The sequence below is a fragment of the Rhinopithecus roxellana genome, chromosome 14, assembly GCF_007565055.1.
Source record: "Rhinopithecus roxellana isolate Shanxi Qingling chromosome 14, ASM756505v1, whole genome shotgun sequence".
Classification (NCBI taxonomy): domain Eukaryota; kingdom Metazoa; phylum Chordata; class Mammalia; order Primates; family Cercopithecidae; genus Rhinopithecus; species Rhinopithecus roxellana.
Window position 1 is genome coordinate 70,337,553 of NC_044562.1, and position 27,536 is coordinate 70,365,088.

The following is a 27,536-nucleotide window of genomic DNA, read 5'->3' on the forward strand; positions in this document are numbered from 1 at the left end:
ATTCAGCAGTTATTTTGGATTGTGGCACTCCTCTTTGATTTAGGGATATGACACCTTATAAATATTTAAAAGTTGAAGACTGACACTTGGAGAAATTGACTTTGATTTGTTTTGTTAATATCTTATGGCTAGAGTAATTATAGGTTTGGAAAATGCAATCTCATTTTCTGTTTACTGGAAGCAACGGGGAGCACTGTGTCTCTATAACAAGGAATTTGTCAATGGAAGGCTATTCCCAAATCTTTTGCAGACCAGATCTCTATGCTTGTCTGCTCAAGATACATACTGCCTGTTACTCTTCAGTTTTCTCCAGAACCTGCTCTTTAACCCAGAAATGTGGGGATGAAAACTACCCAGACTTCTCAAAATAGCTGAAAATGGTCATTCCTGAAAGGCTTAGAACTTTCTTTCATCTACACGTGCCAGCAAGGGTTTATGGCAGGGCTCAGCGTGATCTACAGACTGGTGTGATTTAACCACGGATCAATCAACCTATTAGGGGAAAAAAAGACAAGGTCAATAAGGATGGGTCTTGGTGAACCAGAGGTCATTTTACATTTTCAACCTAATGTTCTTATTTCCTTTCCATTAACATTTCATAATGAAAAAAATTCCTATATTCTTTAATTTTTAAGATAATTAAGTGAATTTAGTGCCTTTGAAAGGTAGAGGATTTATAATGGTATCGGGGAATACACTATTAATAATCTACAAGACAGGGGCCACTTGGAGTGGAGCAGTGCTGCCTCTATCACCATTTCTGCTTCTTTGGTAACAAACTGTAACAAGGTTCAGCCTCCTTTGCCAATTCAGAACCAAACTTCTCTCCTGAGACCAGAAAGATTTGTGTCCTTTGGGACGGGACCTCTATCTCTTGAAAAGTGTTTTTTCACTAACATTTGATTTTGAGTTGGAACAAATTACAGCAAGCACAGATATTTCTGAGATCTTGGTATTCTCCATTTACAAACCCTCAAACACATGATAGAAGTAAAGAATTGTTCTGGAGCTTCCCTAAGGAAAAAAAAAAACATGGCATCTGCCTCTAAGATTATTACAGCCTAATAAGTGAGTTCACTGGCAAAAGTGAACCCACAGGGGCACAGAATAAGAGAAAGAGATCTACATGCCTGCAGCCAGGCCTGTGCACATAGAAACAAAGGGCCTACAGACTAAAGGCTGGCTTCCCTCTGAGTTCTCCAAGCTGACCATTCTAGGTATCATTTACTAAAGATAACTTCATTGATTTTTGGATAAAGATGATAGATCAACTACACCCATTTTCTTTTGTTGTCTCCCCATGCACTACTAAAACAAAAATAAAGGTTTTTTTTTTTTTTTTTTTTTTTTTTTTTTTAATGCATAAATTCTCAAAGCCAAAGAAATTGGGAAGGGACTTAACAGTGACAAAATTTTGGACGCTGGAAAACAGATGGATGAATAGGAAGTAATTTAGCAAACTCAAGACAGCCAAAATAACCTAGCATTAGGAAAAGCTGAGAGGCAAGCAGATTTATACCATAGACTCCTCCCCACAAATAGCTCAGGAATTGACTAATTAAGTACCTTTGAAAGTGCAAATGAAGGTGGGCTTATAAACAGGAAAAAGCAGTTAGAGCCCCAGATCCTTTGTTCTACTCCCTACTCCATAAAGACTAGAGGCTTGTCGTCTGGAGAGAGTATAATCGTGGGTCTTCAAGTTAGGGAATTGTCAGTGCAGAGCGTGAGGGTGGGTGTGCAGGGTGAAAACAGGAGGACTGAACGAACAGGAGACCAATGCTGAGACTCCTCCTCCAACCTGCTTCCCCACTAGGCTCCAGCTAGAAGACTCTTCTCTGGGGATTCTGAGTAGCTAAAGAGTAAAGACACAAAGATGCTGACATTTGGTGGTTTCCCCAGGTCAGACACATTCCCCCTACAGAGAAGCCCCCAGAAGCTCCAATAGAAACTTTTAGAGCCCCACTTTTACACAGGAGTGGAAAACTAAAGATTACCAGGCCGCTAAGGAAAACCTCTAATATTTCTAAAGCCTCTAATGTATTAAATAATTTATTGAAAGTTGGCTGATGAAGAAAAAGATGAAATCATTGATTGATGAATAGAACAAAGATGTGCTGTATGCATGCAATGGAATATTATTCAGTTTAAGAAAAAAGAAAACCTGTCATATGCTTTAACATGGATAAACTTTGAGGACATTATGCTAAGTCAAATAAGCCAATGACAAAAAAAGACAAATATTGCATGATTCTACTTGTATGAGGTAGAGTAATCAAACTCATAGAAACAGAAAGAATGGTGGTTGCCAGCAGCTGGGAGGAGGAGGAAATGGGAAGTTGTTTAATAGGTATGGAGTTACAGCCATGCAAGATGAAAAAGTTCTAGAGATCTGTTGTATGACAATGGGCATATAGTTAACAATACTGGGCATATAGTTAACAATACTGTACTGTACACGGTACAGTATTTGTACCACAATTTAAAAAAAGAGACTAAAACAAAGTACAGAGAGTGAAGCAAATTATAAAAGGAGAAGAAAATGACAAATAGAATTGTCATTCACATCCTCAGGCAGGTAAGAGAAAATATTGTATCTCTGAAATAAAATTAGGGTGCTATTAAAAATATATAAAAAGGAATATCCAGACGACAAAAGAAGAGTTCTTAGAATGAAAACCGTGGTATTAAAATCTCAACAGTAAGAAGAAATTTCCTAGAAAACAGAGCAAAAAGGAAAAGAAATAAAACATATGAGAAATGAAAAACATGAAAGAAAAAGAAAATTAAAACTAAAAGAGAAAGGAAAGAAAGAAAGAAGAAAGAAGAGAAAAGAAGAGAAGAGAAAAGAAAAGAAAAGAAAGACAAGCCAGTCCAAAGGTCAAGTTAAGGGAATTCCAGAAAAATAAAAGGGAGGAAGAAATCTTCAAAGAGCTTATTTTAAAATGTTTTTCTAGAATTAAAAGACATAATTTTCCAATTAAGAAAAGGGCTTACAACCAAACACCACATGTTCTCACTCATAGGTAGGAATCAAACAATGATGACAGTTGGTCACAGGGCAGGGAACATCACACACCAGGGTCTGTCGTGGGGTGGGGAGAGGGGGGAGGGATAGCATTAGGAGATATACCTAATGTAAATAATGAGTTAATGGGTGCAGCAAACCAATATGGCACATGTATGCATATGTGACAAACCTACATGTTGTGCACATGTACCCTAGAACTTAAAGTATGATAAATAAATAAATAAAGCAAGATTTAAAGTGACAACAAAAAATCAAAGTGCAGTGGAGGATGGAATTAAGTGTCGTTTTTTTCTCTCTTTTGTTGCAATCAGAATTAAGATGTCATCTTAATAATTTATTATAGCTAAAGATAAGCCTTTAAAATAGTTTACTACAGCTAAAGCTAAGCCTCATGGTAACTACAAAGCAAAAACCTGTAATAGATACACTGGGGGGGAAAAGAAAGAAAGAAAGAAAAGACTTACAAAGTGCCTAGGATAATAAATGAAAATAAACTCACACCAAGGCACATTTCCATGACATTTCAGAACTCTTGAAGCAAAAAAATTCTACACAAACTGGGTAGGAGGGGGAGTTATTTTCAAAGTATAATAGCCCAGAATAGCTTCTGACTTCTCAAAAGTAACATCGCAAGCTCAAAGAGCAATGCCTTTAACATTCTAATAGAATGATTTCCAACCTAGAATCTTACCTAGACAAACTGTTAATGAAATGTGACAGTAATACAAAAACATTTCAGACTGCACAGCCTCACAAATCTACCTCACACCTTTTCTTGGGAATCTGTTAGAGGATGTGTCTCACCAAAATGACAAGAGAAACCAAGAAAGAGAAAGATGTGGGCTAGAGAAACAAAAGAGAGAGAGAAAGACATCACTATAATTACGGTGAAGGAGTATCCTACGATGAAAACTACATATCAGACATAGAAGATAGTTGGTCTAGATTCGAGAAATGCAGGAAGTTCCAGGGGTGATTTATTCATGAAACTGATGGAATGCCCAAAGCATATGAACATTTTGAGAGGAGACTTAGACAACTGGTAGAGAGTTTCGGGGTTGAATTAATTACAAGTACATGGAAAACTAAGCTCCACCTATGGAGGAGCATAGAGTTGGGAAGGAAGGATTAATGATGTGTTTTCTGGAATGCTTGGAGCAGCCAGAGTTGGATTGAATCTCTTAGCCAAAGTAAGTAGCTCCAGGGCATAAATTACTGTCAGGGTAATTTAAACTCAGTGAATAGATGGGAATATAAATACAGAATGGTCTCTGATAACCTGAAAATATAAAAGTGACTCCCTTACCAAGAGTGATCCAAAGAATACGGTAAAGCCAATGAAATCACCATACAAATGATTTCCCAAGATTTTCTTTTTCTCCTTTTTAGGCTCATTTGTGGGACAGCTGATTGACAGTTGCCTAACATGGGTGTTTTGAAAACCTTGAATATGTATGACCAGTATTATAATTATGTTGTGTATTTATATAGAATGAAGCTAAACAAGACAGCAAAATTGATCTCAGTGAAACATATGTTTATGCTAAACCTCCAGATATCTCTATTTTATTAAGGCAACATATTTCCCACCAGAGATGTGCTGTCTGATCCTTTCAATCATTATGAATATACAGAACACGTGTGTAACAAAGAACACGTGCAAGCTACAGGATATAAGGATAGAAGAAACAAGGCAAAGTGGTGTATTCCCATCTCCTTCTCCTGAATAGCATCAATTAAAATTCACAGCTGCTGGCTGCCCAGATGTTTCTTGCATTTAGTGCTCTGTAATATGCATCAGAATATATTGTATGACCACGGTTTCCATAAACTTGACAGTGCTGTATTCTAAATTCTGCAGACTAGATCCAGTGTGTGTATTTTATCTTCAGATTAGTTTCCCTCCTGCCCCCCGCCCCCCGCCCCTCTGCCCCCACCTTCATTTGCTTGGGGCATTTGCAGTTCAGAAACAAAAGACATTTACAGCTCAGAGTTTAGCTGTATCAGGGTGTAAGTGCAGGTCAGGCCTGATTTATGTGGCACTTCTGATAAGCAGGGGAGGAGAGCAGGATGGGGGTTTAGAAAAGCTGGTGAACTTGGCTTGACTTATGTCTTTGCTTTTGTAGGCAGCCAACATCCCTCTGGTGTCAGAACTTGCCATCGATGACATTCATTTTGATGACTTTTCTCTTGACGTTGATGCCATGATCACAGCTGCTCTCCGGATGTTCATGGAGCTGGGGATGGTACAGAAATTTAAAATTGACTATGAGGTAAGATGTCTGTCTTGGGTGATCCAAGCAGTTCACCTGGGACAACGTGTTAGGCACTCTGAACCACCAGTTTCCCAAATACGAAATGGGGATGATAATCCCTGCCCTGCACACCTCATGGGATTACTGTAAGAACCAGAAGAGATGTTTGTGGAAGGCCTTTGATCATTGAGGGTTACTCAGACATAAGGCACTTTTGAGATAAGGGTCCACTGGAATCACTTGCAACTGCCTGACGCACCCTCTCCCTCCCATTTCAGACACTGTGTAGGTGGCTTTTGACAGTGAGGAAAAACTATCGGATGGTTCTGTACCACAACTGGAGACATGCCTTCAACGTGTGTCAGCTGATGTTCGCGATGTTAACCGTAAGTGTGCTTAGCAATGGTGGAAGATCATTCCTCATTCACAGGAACTGGCAGGCCTTCTCCTTTATGTTTCCATTTCTCTGAAAAATTACCATGTGATCATTTTATGTTGGAACTTACCTGCCCTTGTTATGAAAGTATATATGTGCCAGCAATTTCTGAGCTTGAAAGCTATAACATCGTTGAGTCCCCCAGTAGGGAGGTATGAACATCACCCACAGGAATATGGAAATCCTGAGAGGATGCCCATTTGAGACAATGCCCAGGGAGGCCAAGGGGAAAAGAGGGGTAGGAGTGCGCGCTCCCCAGGTTTAGGGCTTACTTGCCTTAAAATCTCCGTCCCACCGGGTTTTGACCCAGTGATGGTGGCCAGTCTGTTTCACGGAGATATCTAACACAGCTGGGCAGAGGTAAGCCTTGGAATTTAATCCGAAAGCAAATGTTTGTGGCAAAGATTGAAACAAATCCTCTATTTACTTCTTTTGGCAAGAAATAAGGCTTGTTTTGGCATAATTTCTACTACATTGTTACGCTATCATCAAGTAAAATGTTTTCTGGCTTAAATATGTTGGTTTCTTTGGTCTCATAGTTATATATACACACATATGTACGTACATATCTGTGGGTGTGTGTAAACAAATTGCCATACCACAAAAGAGAACGTGAGTCTTGGATTCTTCCAACATAAAGCAAATACCTTATATTTTTGCAGCCAGACTAAAATTTAAACAGAAAATCACAGCGCTAAATGAAATGCATTTTCCTTTGGTCCAAGTGAACAAAGATGATTCTGTTCTGCTTCTTCCTCAAAAAAAAAGAAAAATCTCTGCCTCATTTTCTGCCTATTAAAATTTTACTCATTCTTTAAGGCATTGATCGAGTGCCAGTTTTTCTACAAAAGTCTTCCCCTTTCTCCCAAATCATCAATAATGACTTCTTTCCCTGTACTGTATCTAGTACAACACATCTTTCTTGCTACTGTGTATTTTAAGTTACAAATCTGTCATCCTCCTATAGAGTAAGCTGCTGAGGGAAGAGATCATTTCTTGTTCTTTCAACAACATCTACTTATTTGCTCAACCACCATTTACCGAGGGTAGCACCAGCGCCTTGCACTCTGTCATGTACTTGGTGGGTTTTCAAAAAATGTATGTTGAATTGACATGAGCTGAAATGTGCATCTGGCATAGAAGATGGGACCAGAATGTCTTTTGTACTAGGGACTTGTGCTTTGGGTCCTCGACTGCTTAAGAAACAGGCAGACTGGCCTGGGAAAACTGGACTGGTTCCATTCTTCTGTTGCATCCACCATCAGAGGAGTGAGCCAGTCAAGTGAGAAAGGAAGATGCTTTGAACCATGAGGCTTAATGGCTCAAGTGACAACCATTGCTTGGGAAAAAAAAAATCTTCATTTTGTTTTTCCATAGCACACCTCAGTAAACAAGGTATAATTTTTTTGTGTACAGAGTTCATGTGTCTGGCCCACAGAGGACAGTTAATAAAAAACTTCTTACCCCTTTATTTTGGAAAACCTATGGATTTATGCTGAATTGCCAAAATAAGTAAGCAGGAATCCTGTTCAATGAAGGGAAAAGAAATGGCTGTGACATTTTTGAGTTAGAAATGTCAAAGACAGAGACAGATTTTTATGACAAGCCTTAAAATAGTTGGAATAGGGGAAACCGGCAAGAGCACCAGGGTCACGGTGGACACTTAGGAGCAAAAGGAAATATATACCCAGTTTTCTGCAGTGGGTACTTCCATTATAGGGGCAATTTTGATCCTTTCCAAGAAATTGAAGAAAATAGAATTCTTAAACTATGTCACCACAATGGGGATGCTCATATAGTCAGATTATTTCCAGGGTGCAATTGTTTTTGCAAGCATGCTCAGCAACGTTGAAGAGCAGCATTGTTGGAGAAGGCTTAGGTTTTGTTTTTTCGCATTCATGCTAACACAGAAAGCGGAGACTTCATTGTTAAATTTCTCTAAGGAGGGTGGGTGGAGGAGATCACAAAACAAAAACATGACTTCAGAAAGAATACAATGTTATTTTGGTTTCTTTCACATTGTATTGAGTAGCCACATCTGGAAAATATAGTATTTTCTGCTCATTACATTTTGTTGAACTTAACCAAGGGTTACAGTAGGTTGAAAGTGTCAACATTTGTTTTTCTCTAGAGTAAGTTATCTTCTCCAAACTTGACTTGGGTCAATCTGGTTAATCAGAAATTTGTAATGAAGAAAATAATTACAGAAGTAACAAAGACTACTCAATCAGTGTAGCTAAAAATAAATTTAACTCACTCATCAATTCTCATCTCTGGAATGTGACCTTGGCCTATGGTAAAATGATGCCCTATTTCTTTCCACCAATGGGCACTCATGTTTTGGGCACTCCTGAAGACTCTGAAAGCCTTTCAATGTTTTGATCTTAATCAGTGATTAAATTTCCATTCCAGGGATCTCATATTTCCTGTCTGTGGGTTGTGTTAGAACCAAAATTCTCTATTAACCTAGGGGGGAAAAAAGAAAGAAAGAAAAGAAATTCACTATATACCAACCATTGGATACAGCCTGTTTAATGTCATAAAGCTAAGAAAGCACAGCGTGTGTGTGCTGAGGTTTCCTCTAGATGGCGCTCCAAGGCAAAGTTTCCCAGCTGGTTTCCAGAAAAGAGGGGAAAAAAAACCTTACCAACCTTCCTTGAAAGTGCTTCTTCTAGCACTGCCACCACAAAATAAATGTTTTTCCTAAAAGAGATAGCAACAAAACCAGTCTGTCGGAAAAGAGCCTCTCCCATCAGGATGGGCCTGTTTTATGACTGTCACCTTGCATATCATACTGTTAACGTGAATAATAGTGTTCTCCGTGTGACCTTAAATCTGTGATTGTGTATTTTTCCAAGCCCATTGTCTCTGGGAATGGGGAGATGCATAGTTCTGTGTCACTGCTGAACAAATTTTGGCACCACGTACGACAGGACGAGCAAATTATAAATATATGCCCCAGCTTCCTAACCTTTAACCCTAAAATCACTTCATGGGTGGAAAATAAACCTATTGACTCAGCATTGTGTTTTGCAAAAGTATTCAGGTTCATGTCTAGGTAACAAAGCGGTTTTGTTCCTTTAGATATTAAAAAAAAAAAAACTACTCTGTAGGACAGGCAAATGATATAAAATGATGAGCATTTTGTTCACTGGGAACCCTGTTAATGACTTATTAATTTGTTTCATGCCTCTGGTCTGAAATTTCACATTTATAAATTTGAAAGCTTCAATGTTATTCTTTGCTTTTAAAGAGATAATTAGGTAGTTAAAATTTCCCAAATACTTTGAATTCCTCCGACGAATACAGTACGTAGTAACAGTTACTATTTGTGGTTAAAATGAGGAAGAAAACCTGCAGATCAGTGATCATCATATAAATTGTCTTTACTAATAGGAGTTTATAGAACAAATATTCCATGATGCACATACGTAATAAATAAATTATAACTATAAATACATGATGAAAGATGATGGACATATTTCTTAAATTCACGATGTAGACTAGATATAGGAAATGACTCTGCTTTTGTTTGTGTTCTGTAAAATAAAAGGCATGTAGTGGTGCCAAGGTTGCAGAGACATTTTTTTCGGTTTTATAAATGATGTATGAGCTCTGACAGATTTTCCAAGGGGAAAAAAAAGATTTCTTTAAGAGTCAGTATTCTTTACTATCCCATAAATGTACTCATTAGCACTTTGGGCCATGCCCTGCATCCTGTAGGATATCAATAAAGATTAATTGAATGAGTGAATTTAGTTTAGGGTAATATTATTCAAGGAACCATGCTGCTCAGTGTCCAGTTAAAAAAAGCTATAAAATGATGAACAACTATCATTGCTTGAAATTTTGTTCTTTCTTCATATCACACTAAGGTTCAGCTAGGGTTCATATAGAATATTATGATCTTGCAGAATTCACTGGATATGAAAAGAGAAGAGCACATGATCACATTAAAATTTATGGTGGTGCTGGCAGAGTGGCGCTGGTGGGGAATTGCAGTTAAACACTAATAATAACCAAGTATCACAGCAAACACATTGACACCCCCTGACATTTACTGGGGGCTTCTTAAATCTTAATGTGGAGGTAGCATGTTTAAATCCATATTTGTGTTGTCAACAAGGTTATTTTCAGAGATAAGCCAAACCATTTTATTGATAATTCAAACTAGAGAGCAGAAGGGATGTTTAGGGAGAAAATCCATCCTATTCACCAGCTTGAGGCTAACGTTCTGTCCTCTGACTGCAGTTTTGAGGAAAGTCCTTGATTTTAGAGGTAGAAAATTCTTTCTGGAAGATCTTAGAAGCACAGCTGAAACTCCTCCCTCCCTGTCCAAGAAATACAGAACCAATTGAAATTTTAAATAAAATATTTTTACTCAATAATCAGAATCCTACTCTCAACAGAAATTGAATTCCTTTGTAGATTGTAACACTGGAAGTTACAAAGAGAGAGATCTAGATGTTTTGTTCTGTAAATGACTAAAATAAAGTAATAAGCAGTAATCATATTTGTAATCATCAAATATTTTTACATTGCATTTTCTTATCAATAAAAGTAGTAACTTGTTATATTTACTTTTAAATAAATGGCAGCATTATCATAATAACATAATAAAATCTACATGATAGAACAACCAACTCTTTAATCTTCATGCAGATGTAACCTACAAGATGGCAAATTTTTAATGTATAAAAGGAATAATTTTTAAATGTTTTTGCAGAATATCAGCGCCAGACACAATAAATTAACTATGGGGCTAATCAATTTGAATACTGTGTTTAAATTACATTTAAGGCTCCTCTCTTTTAATCATTTAAAAAAGGTTTCTATTTTTATTCTCTCTGACTACATCTCAGAGCCCCAATTAGGCACTCTATGCTTCCAGCTGACATTCCCTTTATCCACATTTATTTTATAAAAGAAAAAAAGCAAAGCTGCACATAATTAAGAACGTGGTGTGCTAATAACCAAACATACAATTGGGCAGAAGGATAATCCAATCCATTTCCTCTCACAGGAGAGTAACCTCCATAACTCACTTTAAGCGCTGCCATTCATGAGTTATGGGTCATTCCCTTTCTAGTGAAAATAAATTCTCCCACACCGTCAGCCAGAGCTGGGTATTTTTCTTAGGACATGTAAATTGTAAAAGTGTATGAACATAATCATGTCCGACGTTACAGGGAAAGTATAACCTCTTGCTCATGGACACAGGCTTACACGTAAATGTCTGTAGTTTTGAGGCTGGGGCTGCCTAGTTACAATATAGGATTTTTGATTAAAGTAAATTTATTCTTGAGATTTTTATGATGTTGGTAAACTGCTTAATCTGTCTCTTTGTGTTTTATGACGCTAGCCAAATCCTCCAGGTCAGGGAGACCCAGCAGCAGAGCCACCGTCATTTATCACAGCCTCCATTTTCCACGGTGTATGATTTCCCAGTGGCACTTTCTTGGGACTGAAACCTGGCACCTAAGGGTGTTAAGTTTGGAGCTATAAAAAGTTTTAAGTTTTCATGGGTCTCATATTTAGTTTTGGCTCAATTATGGCTAATAAAAATTGGGGTAAGCTTTGAAGAAGCCTCAAATTCTTGAAATTCACCAACCTGGGCTCTGTGGCATTTTGAGAGATCTGTCTTTCTACACAATTAATGTGCACCAAGTGATCTGCTTCATTTTCTACGGTCATAAACCATATGTTATATTATATGCAGTTCACTGGTAATTTATCAGAAATAAAATATAAATTATATTTCCAAACATGGACAAAACTTGCCATCCTTGTCCTCAAAAAAACGTCGTAAAGCACAAGTATTGTTAGGGTTGAAAGCTAAGTCCTTAAGAATCTGATACTCTTTTTCTTTTGGTTCATTGTAAAATGCATTATATGTGCTATATACATACAGCTATGTTTATTTATTATCTTTTGATGTAGAAACCTCAACTTTCGCAAGTCTTAGTATTTAGTTGAAAATTTCATTATACTATTTGAATATCTTTTTGTACATTTTATCAAAATAAGAGAGCAGAAATATATTGAGCAAATTTTATTTGACCACATTAGGACTTCCTGAGAATGAAATAAAGAGTGTTGACGGATATCAGAGGTTTGCTTTGAAATACTCTAGCAAACAAACAAAACAAACACATGCTGCATGTGAAGAGACAGATGAAACAAGTCACAAAACCTGGATTCCTGCTGAAGTTAGTCTATGACTGCATTGGGTTCATTATATTAATAGTATTCTATTTTTTGTATGTTTTTAACTCTCCAAAATAAAGAATTTGAAAATTATGCTAAATGGGTTAAAAATTAAACCTCAGAAGTGGTTATAAATGTAATAGAATAATAAAGTTATATATAAATTAATTCAATTTTTAAATGTATGCATCAAACATCTACACAACATATATAATTGTACCAGACTGTGTTGCCTTTCTGAGACTTACATGGACAAGTACTTGCAACCTTAGTTGAGGCTAAGGGTCAACATATTCCCAAAACATGACTAAGGTTTTATGATTTGATAGTAAGTGCCTTCAGAAGCTTCTGGTTGGGAAAGAAAGTCAATTATATATAGACTGTAAGGTCTTTCCAACTCTGAGCTTGGTAAGGAAAGGATCATTTAGGCCTAAATCAATATTTGATTAATGACAGAGCAATATTTGGCTGCATTCATCTTGAAAAGAAAGAGAAGCAAATTCAATCAAAACTGTCCCGTTCCCATGGATAATTAGACAACCTGCAACTGGCTTGTTGCATTGCGTACTCTGGTAAAGGAGACATGTGAGCGTGTTGGTCACCTAGATGGTGATTCCCTATCAGCTGGAAAGGTTCTGGACTCTGGACCTCAAAATGGGGCTGAGGTGCCCCCTTTTCTGCTCAGCAGACCCAAATATTGGTAGACAAACATTACTGTAAATGCCAAGGGAGTATGACCACTAAATATAGGTGTTGTAGTTTGCTCAGTAGGAATTTTTTTCCCTTCCGTTGAAGTTTGTGGTTGCATACCTGTTCTCCCCCTTATGCTTTCATCACACACTGTCTCTGATTGGCAAAGGTAAGATGTTTTTTTAAAAAGAAGGTATGCTGCGACAGCCAGTAGTCTAAATACTCATAAGCACTCCTAGTAAGCAATTGAAATCTGCTTCCACTCCAAAGCTTGAGACAGTCCTCTGCTCAATATTATTGCCTTGAAGCATATGGAACAGTTTGATACCCATCAGGCTGCCCCTAGGATCTATATGTTGAGTGGTCGCCATTCCATCACAAAGCAAATAAAATAGGGTCTCAAAAAGAAGCATACTGTGCTTGCTGTCCATGCACACGGAGCCCTAACATTGCCTTAACAATTCTCTGATCACTGTGATCCACCCATGACTGGTATATGTGCTGAACTGGGGGGTGATTGAAGGCACCCTTCTTACAGAACCATCAGCCTCCATTAGGAGATGTAAGTTTCACAAGCAGACTCTTCATGTTAAGGATGACTCAGCAAAGCTGGACCAGCCATCAGCATTGCAAATTGGGGCTTTTTTCTTTTTCTTAAGATGATATGAATATCTTGTTTGTGACATTTACAATAAAACCTTCAAAGAGCATTTTTTGGCTGAAATAAATTTGATTTTAATAATGTACCAAAGACCCCAGACAGTGACCCTGCAACACTCTTATGTACCAGAAATTTAAAAATACCAGAAATTAAATGCTTCTTCTATAAATACTGCCTTTCTCCCCGAGCTCATAAGGCCTTAAAATTCAAGCCATCTATAGATCAGCGAAGGCACGATGACACAGATTAGGAATATGGTGTGCAGATTCTTCTAGAGGAGGCACTTCCTTGAGAAACCATGTCTTTCAAAACCCTTGGAATTGTCTGACCCGTAGTTTTTCCTCTTCTTGTCCAAAAGAGTGAGAAAGATGAAGAAGAGGAAGAAAGACTCCAAAACCTATCATATTATCTCTCAACCTTAGCCAATTCACTGAGGGCTCTGCTGCAGTGCCTGGACATCAGAATTCATGGTGGAGCATATGGAGCCTACCATCTTCAGCTTTAGGGTGTTTGCAACCACTAGGAATTTCTAGTACATCATCAGATTCCCTCTCTCTTAGTTTGCCATCTGCTAGATCTCAGAATCAACAGGATGAACTCATCAGGAAATCCCTTATCATTCAATACCTCCGATAGTTGGGTTCAAAAAGAAAGGTGAGAACAGAATTTCTGGCATCACTTTCTCAGATTGCTGAGCAGGACTGCACACATGGCAAGGGCGTGCAGTCCATGGTGTACCTCCTCCAGAAACCAAGCAGGAGGAGCTGGATATTTCTACCAGTTCTCTCTTCCACAAAGCACAACCAACGTTATGACAGCTTCTCTTTAGAAAAGAGTGCTCTGTGGCACTGTTCTGCTGGCTCAAGAGGTAACCAGATTCTATGTGCAGCAAGGACCGGCTGTCTTCTTCACTGCTCAGTTCCTAGTGCCAGGAAATCAGTAAATAATAAACATTTGTTCAATGAATGAATGGACACTTTTCAGAGTATCAATATTTCATTTCAAGCTGGGACAGTTTGATGAAGTGTGGGTTAATTCTTGAAACAAAAAAGAATATACAAATATACATACACACGTGTAAAACTATAGATGTTCTTATAAACAAATGTTTTTTATGGAAATTTTAGACACAAAGGAAAAATTTTAAGCCAACTGTAATTCCACTACTGATAATATCTTGATGTACATCTTAACAGTATTTTTCTATACATATATTTAAACATTTTATAAAGTTGAGATATTACAAACTATTGTATCTTTCTTTTCTCTCTACACCTCATTTGTAAAGCACTGTATGTTATCAAGCACATATTGATGTGACAGAGCCATATTTAAACTAAAAATGTCCAATGGCTCTGCATTATCAACCTCTTCCTACTCAAGAATAACGTCCTTCATGAAATAAAGCACACACTGAGGGATTCTTTACAGCCCTATTGTCTAACACTGTATCATCCCAATAGGATTTAAAAGCTGTGCAGCTGAACCCACACCTTGACTTAGGGGCTGTGTAGCACAGTGAGTAAGAACACAGACTCGGGAGCCAGGCTACCTGGGCTTTTATCCCACCTCTCTTACTGTATAGTCTCGTAACCTGGTGCCTCAATATCTTCATCTACAAAATGGGAAGATAAGAACAGTTACCTACCTCAGAGAGTTCTTGTAAGAATTAAATGAGCTAATGAATGTGAAGTATTTAGGAAAATGCCCAGCATATACTAAGCGCTGTACAAGTTAACTGTTGTTGACATTATCCCAGGCCTCTTCTCAAATATACCCAGTGCTCAATACATCATAGGCACTTAATAACACTTCTTAAATTAGTAATTGTCTATAGCACCATCTAGTGTTGACATTATAGGTGTTTTTACACCTTTTCGGATTCAACAGAGTCACAAAGTAACAGTCATTTTTCTCTGGCTATGATATTCCCCTATTCATGTGTATCATACAGGATCAGCATTAAAATGAGAGTACATCCTGGCTGATTTAAATTTTACATTGGCTAATGATAAAAATTACTGGGTAGTCTAGGAGACCCTGAGAATCAGTCTTACTGGCTTGGGTCTTTTGGAGTTCTAGTTATTATATGCTGTAGTAGCTGGGGTAGGCTTATCCCAGTATACATTTCAGCCCAGTGAGGGAATATCACTGGAGGCCTGCTCAGAGGGCAGGCTTAAGGCTTTGCTGGAGGGGGTGCCATGGGAAATAGGTTTATATGCCCTGGCTGACTCTTTACTTAGATATATTGTATTTGCTGCTTATATTTCTGATACAAACTGTGAGGGAATACAGGTGAGAAGATATATTAACATTAAGCTCAATAAAACCCATAATGATTGGGTCAGGAAAAGAAAAGACATAATTTTATTTGAAAATAAAAGAATAAACCAGAGTCGAGAATGGGGTGAATGCATTAAAATATACTTCCTGCTGCCTCTCTGTTTTCTTTTGAAAGTATATTGTCTTCACCAGGCAGTTGGCTTTTTCTACTCAATATCGGTACATGCAGGCCTGAATGGATAGCCCTGGGAGGAAGATGGAAGAGGGCGGGGGAGGGGCAAAAGGACACTTAGTGGCAGGTGGGCATTTTTCAGGCCTGATGACTCCCAGAAACCATTTACCAGGCAGCTTTAAATCACAGTCAAGAGATAGGTGCTGCTTCAGTAACTCAGGTATCACAGTCGGGAGAAGTAAATATGTTTTGTGTGACTGTGTGTGGGTGCTGTACTTCAGGGATTCTCTACTTCAGGAATCTAGAGATAGGCTCCATAGTCTTCAATATTATAAAATTATAGAAAATTTTCTAGGAAGAGAGTCTAGGGCTCTCTTATGTTCTTAAAAGTATCCATGATACCAATAGTTTAAGACCAAGATCCTAGATTTCTGGGCAGAGCAGGGGATGGGGACTGTGTAGAACATTTTAGCAAAATATGTTCCATCTTATTATAAAATGGGTGTTAACTGATGGTTTAAAAATGGCTGGGGATTTTGATCTTAAATCTATTAGATGGCATTTGATTTCAACTACTGATTAAATTTCTAGTCAAATTACCTTATTTTAACATTATCCCTAATCTTACTGCTCTGATTCATCAGCTAATTCTAGTCAATAGCGTTTTCATGGGCAAAATCTCTCTAAATTTTAGCACAATATCATTGCACAACACTTATTTCCAGCATATCATAGGTAATTATTGCATACTTGATAGACTTTTCAAGTTTTACCTAGTATTAGCAAGACCAAACGCAACAATTTGAGTTTTAAGATGATGGAGATCACCACAAAAGACATTTAATCCCCTCCCCTTCTCAAAAATCATCCTAAAATAATATGGAGAAAAAGAAATGTACACAAGTCCCGCCTTGCATGGACTCATAACACATGAAGGCAGAAAATGAAGGGAGGATACTTCATAACTTAGCAGAGAAGAGAAACCCAAGTACCTTCAGAGGTGAGGGTGTGGAGGAAGGGGTACCCATAAGAAATAATGCTACCCCCAGAACCTAATGAGACTCAGGAACTGGAGGCCTCAGATACCATGAAAATGAGGTGATGTGGAATGAGGGAGTGATGAAAACAGTGAATGCCCAAGTCTCCATCCCCTCTCTGTGTAGTTGGAGGGCTACTCTTCCCCCTGACTCTGCCATAACCAGAGTATTTGCCAGAGAAACTGAATCCCAGAGTTGGGTACACAACCAAAAGCAAAGTTAGGATGAGGTGCACACTCAAAATAAGAGGATTAAGTGAAAGCCTACATCCTCACAGGTGGACAGCTACAGTTCTCTTTTCTCAGGATGCCAACACACGTGTTTACACCATTCCCAGGTAACAGATCGGAAAGTCCAGAGAAAATGATTTTAGATGTTGACATTTGGGCATCTCCAGCAAAAAGCCAGCTGGCCACACAGTCACCCCATGGTAAGACACAGCAATCTGCAGGCATCACCCACATACACTGGTGCACAGTGAGCTTTGTGATGCTTTACTGTTAAGAATGAATAGACCACCAAAGGTTACCAGACACTTGAGAGAAACCACCAAACACAGAGAAAAGAAGGAGTTCAGAGAAAAAAGGCAATACGGGGAACAGAAGAAATTTTCAGAAGAATTATAATCAATATCTTCAGAAAGACAAGAAAAGATCATGCATCCATGTGAGAAGAATAGCATGCTATTATAAGACAAGGAGCAGCAAACAAGAAAATGCTTATAAACTAAACTTATTACTATGCCTGGAAAGTAAGAAGAAAGGCCTATATAGGACATGGAAGAGGTAAGAAAATAAGAAAATCAGTACCAGAAGTCCAGTATCCAACTAATTGGAGTTTCATTCAAATAGGGCAGAAAAAAAAACTGCTGAAGAGGAAATTATTTTAAAAAAGAAAAGAAAAGAAAAAAAGATGAGTAAATTTCTTTATTGTACTGAAGAAATGGATTCTCCAGATTAGGCTTAACACACAAATTGAACGGGGAAAAAAGTCCCAACCCAAAGCATATCTCTGTGAAATTGCTGAACACCAGAAATAGAGAGGAAATTCTAAAAGAAAGAAAATCAAGTAGCATTCAAAGTATTAGGATTGAGAATGGTATGTTCTTCTCAAAAGCAACTTTGGAAGCTAGAACATAATAGAGCAGGCCTTCAAAATTCTGAGTGAAAATGTTTCAGCCTAGAATTGTGAGGCACGCTGAGTATGAGAATAGAATAAAGATTTTTTTTTTTAGTCATGCAAAGCCTCAAAAACAACCAACTCCCCCAGTGTTTAAAAAAAGTAAGTCCTTTTCTCATGAAGCCCCTGCAGACGTGCTTCTGCAAATTAGGGAGTAAATGAGGAAAAAGAAAGGCATGGGCTGCAGGAGGTGGGGGACCAGACACAGGAGGGGAAGGAGGAACCCCCTGAATGATGGTGGAGGAAGCTCCAAGGGCAGCTGGCAACAGAGGAGAGAATCCAGACCAGACCCCAGGGTCGAGCTGCAGGAAGGAGTTCCCAGGACAGGAAGGATCTAGAAACAAGCTGTGACCATTTTGACCCACTTCAAAATTGCTTTGAGAAGCATTTTGCAGAGTTGTGTAGGGTGTGAGAAGACCTAGATGTTTCACAGAAATCCTAACTCCAGGAAACAAGAAAATGTACATGATTAAGGAAACAATCATTGTATACTGGTTGACTCAGCAGTGAATGATATTTATAGGATGGTAATATAGGAAAGCTCTGTGGATCATATTGGGAGCATGAGGGGAGGGTGACCGTAAACTCACCTGCTGCTAGACGTCACCAGTGTTCAAGGGCAGATTCTGGTGAAAGGATGCTGGGAGCTTGCCCTCTTCTGCTATGCACTAGCTGGGAGACCCTGGGCATATGACTTAGCCTCTCTGTGACTCAGTTTTCTCATCTATAACGGGGGACAGTAATAGTTTCTACCTAACAGGACTGTTATGAGAACTCCATAAGTTAAACGGCTGTAAAGCTCTTAGAACAATGTATGGTACATAGAAAGGACAATATGAATACTTGGTGAATAACCAAGTATTAATAATATATGCATGCTATATAGAAATACAGTGGGAAAACTACCAATTTAAGTAAAAAAGAAAATAGAAAGCAGTTGCCTTCCGGAATCAAGAAAGGAGAATAATGAGGGACTACTGATTTTTAATTCTAAGTCTCAGTATAATTTGAATTTTTTAAATTACTGCAGGTAATAATTTAAGTAAAATAAAATTAGCTTAGAAAAACTAACAGCCAACGGCAGATTTTAAAATCAAGGGCACATACAAGCTTTCTTGTTTGTTTATTTGTTTGTTTGTTTGAGATAGAGTCTTGCTCTGTCACTGAGGCTGAAGTGCAGTGGCGCCATATAGGCTCACTGCAACCTCCGCCTCCCGGTTCAAGCAACTCTCCCGCCTCAGCCTCACGAGTAGCTGGGATTACAGGCATGTGCCACCAAGCCAGGCTAATTTTTGTATTTTCAGTAGAGACGGGGTTTTGCCATGTTCATCAGGCTGGTCTCGAATTCCTGACCTCAGGTGATCTACCCACCTCGGCCTCCCAAAGTGCTGGGATTACAGGTTTGAACCACCACGCTCGGCCAGCATACGCAAGCTTTGACATGGCCTATTTCATACTCCCAATTTATTAATATTCCCATTTGCTATACAAATGAAGTTATATGTATTTCTACATGTAGCAGTGGACTCAAGTCTATTTTTTAAAATAAAATTGTTGGCCAGGCGTGGAGGCTCACACCTATAATCCCAGCATTTTGGGAGGCCAAGGTGGGTGGATCACCCGATGTCGGGAGTTCGACACCAGCCTGACTAACATGGTGAAACCCCATCTCTACCAAAAATGCAAAAATTAGCTGGGCGTGGTGGTGCATGCCTGTAATCCCAGCTACTCGGGAAGCTGAGGCAGGAGAATCACTTGAACCCAGGAGGTGGAGGTTGCAGTGAGCCGAGATGGTGCCATTGCACTCCAGCCTGGGTGACAGAGCGAGGCTCTGTCTCCTAAAAAAATAAAATAAAATAAAATAAAATTGTCAACACAGGAACCTACTATTCAGTTATTTCTGCAACACAAACATAATTAATTTAAAAACTAAATTTTCATTGCTCTAAGAGAAGTGTCTTACAGGTGTGGGCCAGTGATCCTAGATTTGGGGGAAAAACACACATGAAAAGTGGAGCAATTTGTACCCTAACGCTCCCCCTCCTCCCACTCTCTGATAAAGATTTTAATAAGTAATGAAATGGGAGACTTACAAAGTAAAAGAGGGGAAGATATAAAGGCCTTCGATCAAGAAAATGCATAGACCTTCTTTCCCAGAGGTCTACTTCCTCTTCTAAACTAATGAAAGGGCCAGCAGGAACCCAAGAAGCATTGCTGCTCTTGGTTGCATAATTATATCAACCTGCTTCTAAAAGAAATCACATCACAGCTGTGCATTTCACCACGAAGCTACCACAAGATAAGAAAAAAAGAATTCCCAGTAATGGATACCCCACTCGATCCTCAGTCTGGGTTGACAATCCTCTGACAAATTCTAGTGTCCATGACACACACTACCTTATTATCTGTATGAATTTCATCTGTCTACCAACCTAATATGAATTAAGGTATTTACAAGATAACCTCTAGGATGTCATTGTATAACAATTTGAGTATGTTAAAGTCTCTCCTTTTAATGTTAAAAAAAGAAGGGTTGTGTTTTCCTTCTGCCTGCTCTCATTTGGGTGGGATCTGGTGGGTGTAGTGTTCAGTTTGAAAGTCACTGCTTCCTCCTATTCCCCAGCCTCCAACCTCCAAACCCTATGCTCATCATTAAAATGTATAATAACAAAACACATTTTGCCCTGGGCCTTTGCCAAACTGTCACTGTCTCTGGATAGTCCAACCTTCTCTCTAAAAAGGGAACAAAATAGTCTGAACTATGTCCCGGTGTGACAGCGTGGGCCGCTGTGACAGCAAGCTAATTTATCACTGTGGGGACCTTAGGCTGTGCAACTGACCACCCAACTTACTGTTGTCTGAGGGGGTGGCAGCTAATCATCTGCTTAAATGATGTGGGTATGAAAACAGAGTTGATTGTTGCTCAGCACCTAACCTTATCCATCCTCCGTGCCCGAGTAGTGACTGTTGCCATTTTCCCCTTCTTCCCAGACTGCTGGGTTTCAAGAGATTCTGACCGAGGTGGAAATTTTAGCCGTGATTGTGGGATGCCTATGTCATGACCTCGACCACAGGGGAACCAACAATGCCTTCCAAGCTAAGTAAGTGTTCTAAACTGCTGTTATTTTAATGCATTTGCCTTTCTGTTCAGAGCCAAAGGTGACGAATGCTAAAGAGTAAAGCATTAATTTCTGGCACCCGAGGCCAAGGCCACGCAGGCTTAGGCGTGCATGTCATGGGGCCCATCCATCTTTATAATTCCCTGTTCTTCTTTTAATTGCAAATTTGCCCTTCATGTCATGCTTGTTGATTTGGTTGGTCTCTGTTGACCTTAGTCAGATAACAAAGCTTGGATTTTAAAGGGCCTACTTTTTTCACCCAGAATATTTGCCTTTAAGGCCTTATAAGCTTCTTGGACTTGCTACTCTCAACCTCTGGTTTGAGACTGTTAAAATAAAAGCAGTCTTAGGACATTTGATGAAGCAAAATATAATTTTCCTTTTCCAATAGAGTCTCTTCCAGGATTCTTTTGATGTTGGGTATTGTATAAACTATAGTGAAATAAAGCCACATTCAAGGAATATAGATTTTGTTCCTCCCATCCCTACTCCCATAGAAAGGTGGAAGCAACAAAAGAATTACAGAAATACAGGGATGTCTGGGCAACTATTTGCCACACACATGATGTGTATAGATAGAACAATCTGTCCCTAAGCAGGTTTTTCTGGTCAAGATAGCTGTTGCTTTGTGGCTCATACTGTGGCCAAGGCCACAGAACTTATGGGTGCTAGAAATAAGACCAAAACCCAGGTCACCTGACTTGTATATTGAGTCTGCCTTTAATGTTCCTTTCACTGTCTGCCTGTAAACAAAAGATACAGGCTTTCAGAGGCTGGAGAGAAAAGTTTTGGGGTGGAGAAGGTAGAGAAGGCTTCAATGAAGAGGTAAGATTAACTTCAGATGACTGATTTCATAACCTCTAGAACAAGTCAACCTCTATTATCTGAAACTTTCACAGCCTGCTCTTTGTCAACACGTTCTTTTCAGCTCACCATTCTCTTTTTTCCTAGAAATATCTACCCACTAAGACTTTGGGAGTCTAGGATTCTTGTATTTACTCCTGATCTAGCAGATGAATTTCAATTTTGTGTCCTCTGTCCAATCTGTATCCTATAGCCCATCACTTCAGTGCTCTCTCCTCAATATCCTATCATGTCCTGACAAGTCTCTGTGACATCCACCCTGCAGAAACTCAGTCCTGGTTCAATCTAACAATTCAGTCTCTTGCCACTCTGTCTAGACTTGTAAAAGCGTTAGGAGAAAATGTCACAGTTGTGAGAGTTAGTTAGAGACATACCAAATATATATTCCTCCCACTCGGCTGGACGCTAGAACTCACTGCCAGTCTTCCTGTGTCCCTAGCCAGCCCCATTCACCATTGCTCTTAGCAGTTTCATATACCAAACTTGTGTTTTCCAAAACCACCTCCTGCTCCCCCGCCTCCCCTGCACCACTCAGCAGATCACCTTGCCTCCTACTTCACAGAGAAAATGGAGGCCATCAATCGAGAACTCTCTCAATTTCCTCCCCTGCCACCTACAAACTTATCTATCCATCCCCATCTTTCCCTCCTTCCCTCCTATCTCGGTAGGAGGGCTGTCCTTCCCTCGTCCAAGGCTAATCCCTCCACCTCTGCCGTGGACTCTTCCTTGCTTCTCCTCTGGGACTTTGCACCATCAATCTTCCTCTCCCCTCTGTATCTACTGTCCCTTTCTGCCAGCTCTTTGCATTCTATTAATAGAAACAGTTCTCCCGCATCTTGAAAAAAGCCTACCCTAATCCCTACTTCACTCTCCAGCTTCAGTTCTATTTCCCTCTTTCCTTCCCAATCAAGCTTCATAGAAAGCTGCCTGGGTTCACTTCCTTCCCTTCCCCCAACCCCTGTCCTCCCACATGGCTTCCAGTTCCATTCATTGGAGAAACCACCTCAGGAATGACACCCGTGGCCCCCTTTTCTCAAAGCTGTCGGACCTTTTTGTTGTCCTTCTCTCATAATACCTCTTGCCATGAGAAATACTTTGTCGCTCCCTCCTTCCTGAAACTCTCTCTTCCTTTGTCTCACAGACGAAGGGTTTTCATCCACCTGTACAGTGTTGAATCTCCATTGGCTTCAGGCCTCTGTCCCCCTGCCCCAGCCTTCACTGGCGATGCCCTCCCGCTTTCTCTCTTTCTTCGCGATCCTTCAGGCAGGGCCACCATCCATCTGCTGATGAGCCCTGAATACATTTCTTTGAACCATAATTCTCAGCTTATCTCCAGGCACTTATTCCATTGCTTGAGGAACACCTCCTCTTCGAAGTATACCATCCCCTTAACCTCAGTCTTTCCCTCCATGCGTATCCCTCTTTCTTGTATTCTCTACCCCAAGGAATGGCCCCACCAAAAATGCACCAGTCACCCAACTTACCCTGCAGCATCCCTCAAAGCCAGCGCTCCTCCGTATGCTTACAGCAAGGACTGCTTCTTGGCATGACTCCTGGTTTGCTACAATGAACAGCGTGACTCTCATCCCGAGACTGCTTGGCACTCCGGAATAATCTTGCTAATTCACAAAGCTGACCAGGTCACTCCCCTGCTTAAAAGCCATCCACACCTCCTGTGGCTTTTAGAATAGTGTTCCAGTTCCTTAGCTTAACCCCTTCGGGCCCTTTTCATTTGGACTCCTGCCTATTTCCCTGGCCCCGTGCCCACTCACCCCAGCCCACCCCACTCATGCATCTATGTTCCAGACACAGGAACTCCAAGAAGCACTGGTGGGGTCCTGCTCAGTCACATCTCTCTGCTGCCCAATATGCTGTTTCCCCTGCCTGGCATGCCCTTCTCTCCTTCTTTCCCCAACAGTCCTCTGAAAGCATCACCTTCGTGTTTCTATCCACCCTAATGTACCCCCATGGTCAACTTCCTATGCCCTGATTATGCCTTTTCCAAAGTGTGCACTTCATGCCATTTTAATTGCTGACTTGCAGATGTGTCTCTCCTTCTTCTCTGGCATGTGCAACAGTGGGTGAACAGTACCTGGGGGAGCATAATAAACAATAAATGTTTTGACAATGAACAAACGAAGGATAACTGCATGAGTGGATGACATATTTTAACTACAGCACTTTAACAAAGTTTCCTGATTTCTTTAACAGGTGCAACCTCTTATAAATTATTATAAAACATTGCTTGTTTGTTTTTAACTTTTATTTTAGGTTTGGGGGTACATGTGAAGGTTTGTTACACAGGTAAACACATGTGATGAGGGGTTTGTTAAATATATGTTATTTCATCATCCAGGTATTAAGCCCAGTACCTGATAGTTACCTTTTCTGCTCTTCTCCCTCCTGCCTCAAATAGACCCCAGTGTGTATTGTTTCCTTCTTTGTGTTCATAAGCTCTCATCATTTAGCTTCCACTTGTAAGTGAGAACATGTGGTATGTGGTTTTCTGTTCCTACATTAGTTTGCTAAGGATAATAGCCTTCAGTTCTACCCATGTTCCTGCAAAACACATGATCTCATTCTTTTTTATGGGTACATAGTATTCCATGGTGTATATATACCACATTTTTTAATCCAATCTGTCATTGATGGGCATTTAGGTTGATTCCATGTCTTTGCTATTGTGAATAGTGCTGCAATGAAACATTGTTTTATACATTTTCTTGATGCTGCACTAAAGAGCTGGAGCCCATTGAAGTGTACGTTGTGTATGCTTTCATTGTAGGGTCTGATTGCTCCTTGTTTGGAGTTCTTGTGTCTGCACTGCATTATTTTTTTAGGATTCCTCTTTCCCCCAGGCCAACGGTATCATTGTCAGTGTATCTCCCTCTAGCACACTCTCTCCAGCCCGCTACCACTCTACCACTTATGCAGAAAGATGGGATAACTGTATTAGAATTGTGTCTGTAAAACAAGAGTGAGAGCCTTTTGGGTCCTTCCAAGAGTGAAGTGCACAATACTTATACTCAGATACCAATGGCCCCTCCCCAGAGAAAGAGCTGATGTATGGCACCAACAGAGGCTGTCTTCTTGCTAGTTGATACCTTAGCTGTTGGGACCAAGAGTGCACACCTAATCAAAGCTGGACCAATCAGATTTTATCTCACAGGAATTTGGAGTTGGATTACCGTAATATTAAGACAGTTAGCTGCAGGGATCCAAGCTGCAGGCTCATGTAGATTTGGGAGCTGAGGCTGCCATTTGGGGAAAGCTATGATGACCACATACCAAGCAGATGCAAGAAACAAGAAAACCAGGCTACAAAGAGGAGAGAAGGATGGAGCTGATATTCAAAGAGAAGCAGAACAGATAGACTGTGTAACCTGAGAGAAAGACAGAGAAAAGCCAGGCTTGATCCCTGGCTCTCTCCAGCCTTGTTCCTATTTCTAGGAGACCCAGCCATGCTTGTGATAATTGGGCTTCTTCAGAGTTCCTGGTATCATTCAATCAGCCTTCCTTTTAGTGAAGCTGGTTGTACTCCATTTCTGTTCTTTGCAACTACCACTTCCTGAGACAATGAGAACTACATTTTATTTATTGTTTACTGTGTCTTAAGCCCTTACTGACATCAACTTTGTAGAGTTGATATTTTTGTCTCCATTTTACAGGAGGAACTGAGCCTCAGGAAGGTAAGTAAACTTTCCCAAATCCGTTCATGTGGTAGAGTGGAGCCTGGACCAGGGCTGTCTGTTTTCAGAAGCCATTCTTTAACCACTGTGTCACACTCTGGTCCATGACTTTGTGACATCTATTTTGAGTTGTTGAGCTTCCAGTTTATTGGTTACCTTGCCAAATATGTGAGCTCTTGAACGAAAATACATTTTGACATCCAACAGTTCAGACATGAAGCCATAAAAATTATAAAACCAGACTAAAGCTTACTAGTCATGTTTTGCAGTGCCTCAATTTTACAAAAAAACAAAAACTGAGGTCCCCAAATCTCAGGTTGCTTGTATAAGACTGAACAGCATTCACACATATGAGTCACTAGTACTAGATTTCAGAGAGTTGTTTGCATCCTTACATCACATGATCAAATCTGCCTATTCCAAGGTAGTGTGATGCGTTTTCTCAAGACAATTAACTTGTACACAGTTTATCAGCTCATGGGATGTCAGGAGCACTGCACCTACTTTATGGAGTCACTTTTGCACTTAGGACACTTAATGCCACCATTGCCCAACCTCCGTTAAGATTTCCCTTGACAATGAATGCTGAAAGAGACTTTTTAGCATCATGGTCAAGGAACTCCCTTTTTATTGATTAGAATGAGATTTATTCATTGAGGGTGCCATTGTTTAGAAAATCCCTTGCAAGAAACCTATCTTCTTTTCTTGCTTTTTATTTCCCAGTGAGTACTTTCTATATTCAAGGTACTATACTAGGCATTGTGGGAGAAATAGAGATATAGCAAACATCCCTTCTCTTAAAGTGCTCCCAGTCTAATTCTAGTCTTTCAAGTGATTTGAAAATGGGATTTAAATGCACCAATTATTATGCAGCAAAGTATATGCTACCTTTTTTTCATATATAAGGCTATAAAAAAACAGGAGACATTTAGCAAGGGACAAATTACTATATAAAATGCAAAATACCTCTACAATAAAAAGTGTGGCTTTCGTTAGAGCACAATTTGATTTATTCTCTTAGCCTTTCTGATAAGTGAACCTTCGCATTTTCATATTTTGTTCTTAATTTTTAAGTATTGGAGTGCGTGCAATGAATGATCAATAGGTAGAGAGGGCAGCAATACCACAGTGCTTTGAAATTGCTCTGTTCACACCTCTCCCCTGTTTTCTCTAGGGACAGCGTTCCCCACTCATCCTTCTCTCTATTACAGCTGCCCCTGATGATTAAATATCAGTACCAAGCAGCTTTGTAGTATATTCTCCTAGGAGACTTCTTCTATTCATTTCTAGCATAATCTCTTCTACTCATTTCTTGGGAATGAAAACCCATCTTGCCACTTTCGGCCAGGTCCCAGAAGTGAAATACTGGGGCACATTAATCTGCCATGACAGCCTAATCCCATTCCTCACCACCTCCCAACAACTCTCAATTTCCTAATTACCTTTCATAGTTTTCCTTTTTCAAGTTTCCTTTAAGTCACAGCTGCACACTGCCATTCAGTCTCTTTTTCAAAGAATATGCATATCTAGGAAAGTTATGAAGGTACATTTACATTTGCACACATTTTTGGTGCCTGTGTAAAGTACCAAATGCCTGTAGGGAAATTTCCACCTTGACTTTTCTTTTTAATAAGTTTCTCCTCATTCAGCTGCCAATCCAAAATGAAAAACTTTAGTATGTCAAGATGACCTAATCAGTAATGCACATCGTGAATACTTGCATGTATAAAGGTATTTGTACCTATGAAATTTGGATTCTCTTCTTTTACTCTCTTCATACACCCTACATATATAAAAGCTTTTTTTTTTTTTTTTTTTTTTTTTGAGACGGCGTCTCGCTCTGTCACCCAGGCTGGAGTGCAGTGGCTGGATCTCAGCTCACTGCAAGCTCCGCCTCCTGGGTTTACCCCATTCTC

General features: G+C 39.6%; 1 protein-coding gene across 2 annotated transcripts in view; it reads left to right on the forward strand.

Annotated features, from left to right (window-relative positions):
* The window catches only part of PDE11A (phosphodiesterase 11A), a 482,346-nt gene that overhangs the window by 375,523 nt on the left and 79,287 nt on the right, over positions 1–27,536 (forward strand). For both annotated transcript variants that reach the window (XM_010382456.1, XM_010382461.1), the window contains 3 exons: positions 5,155–5,301; positions 5,562–5,669; positions 20,940–21,049. In XM_010382456.1, coding sequence (XP_010380758.1) covers positions 5,155–5,301; positions 5,562–5,669; positions 20,940–21,049 — 365 coding nt within the window. The remainder of the gene's footprint in view (positions 1–5,154; positions 5,302–5,561; positions 5,670–20,939; positions 21,050–27,536) is intronic.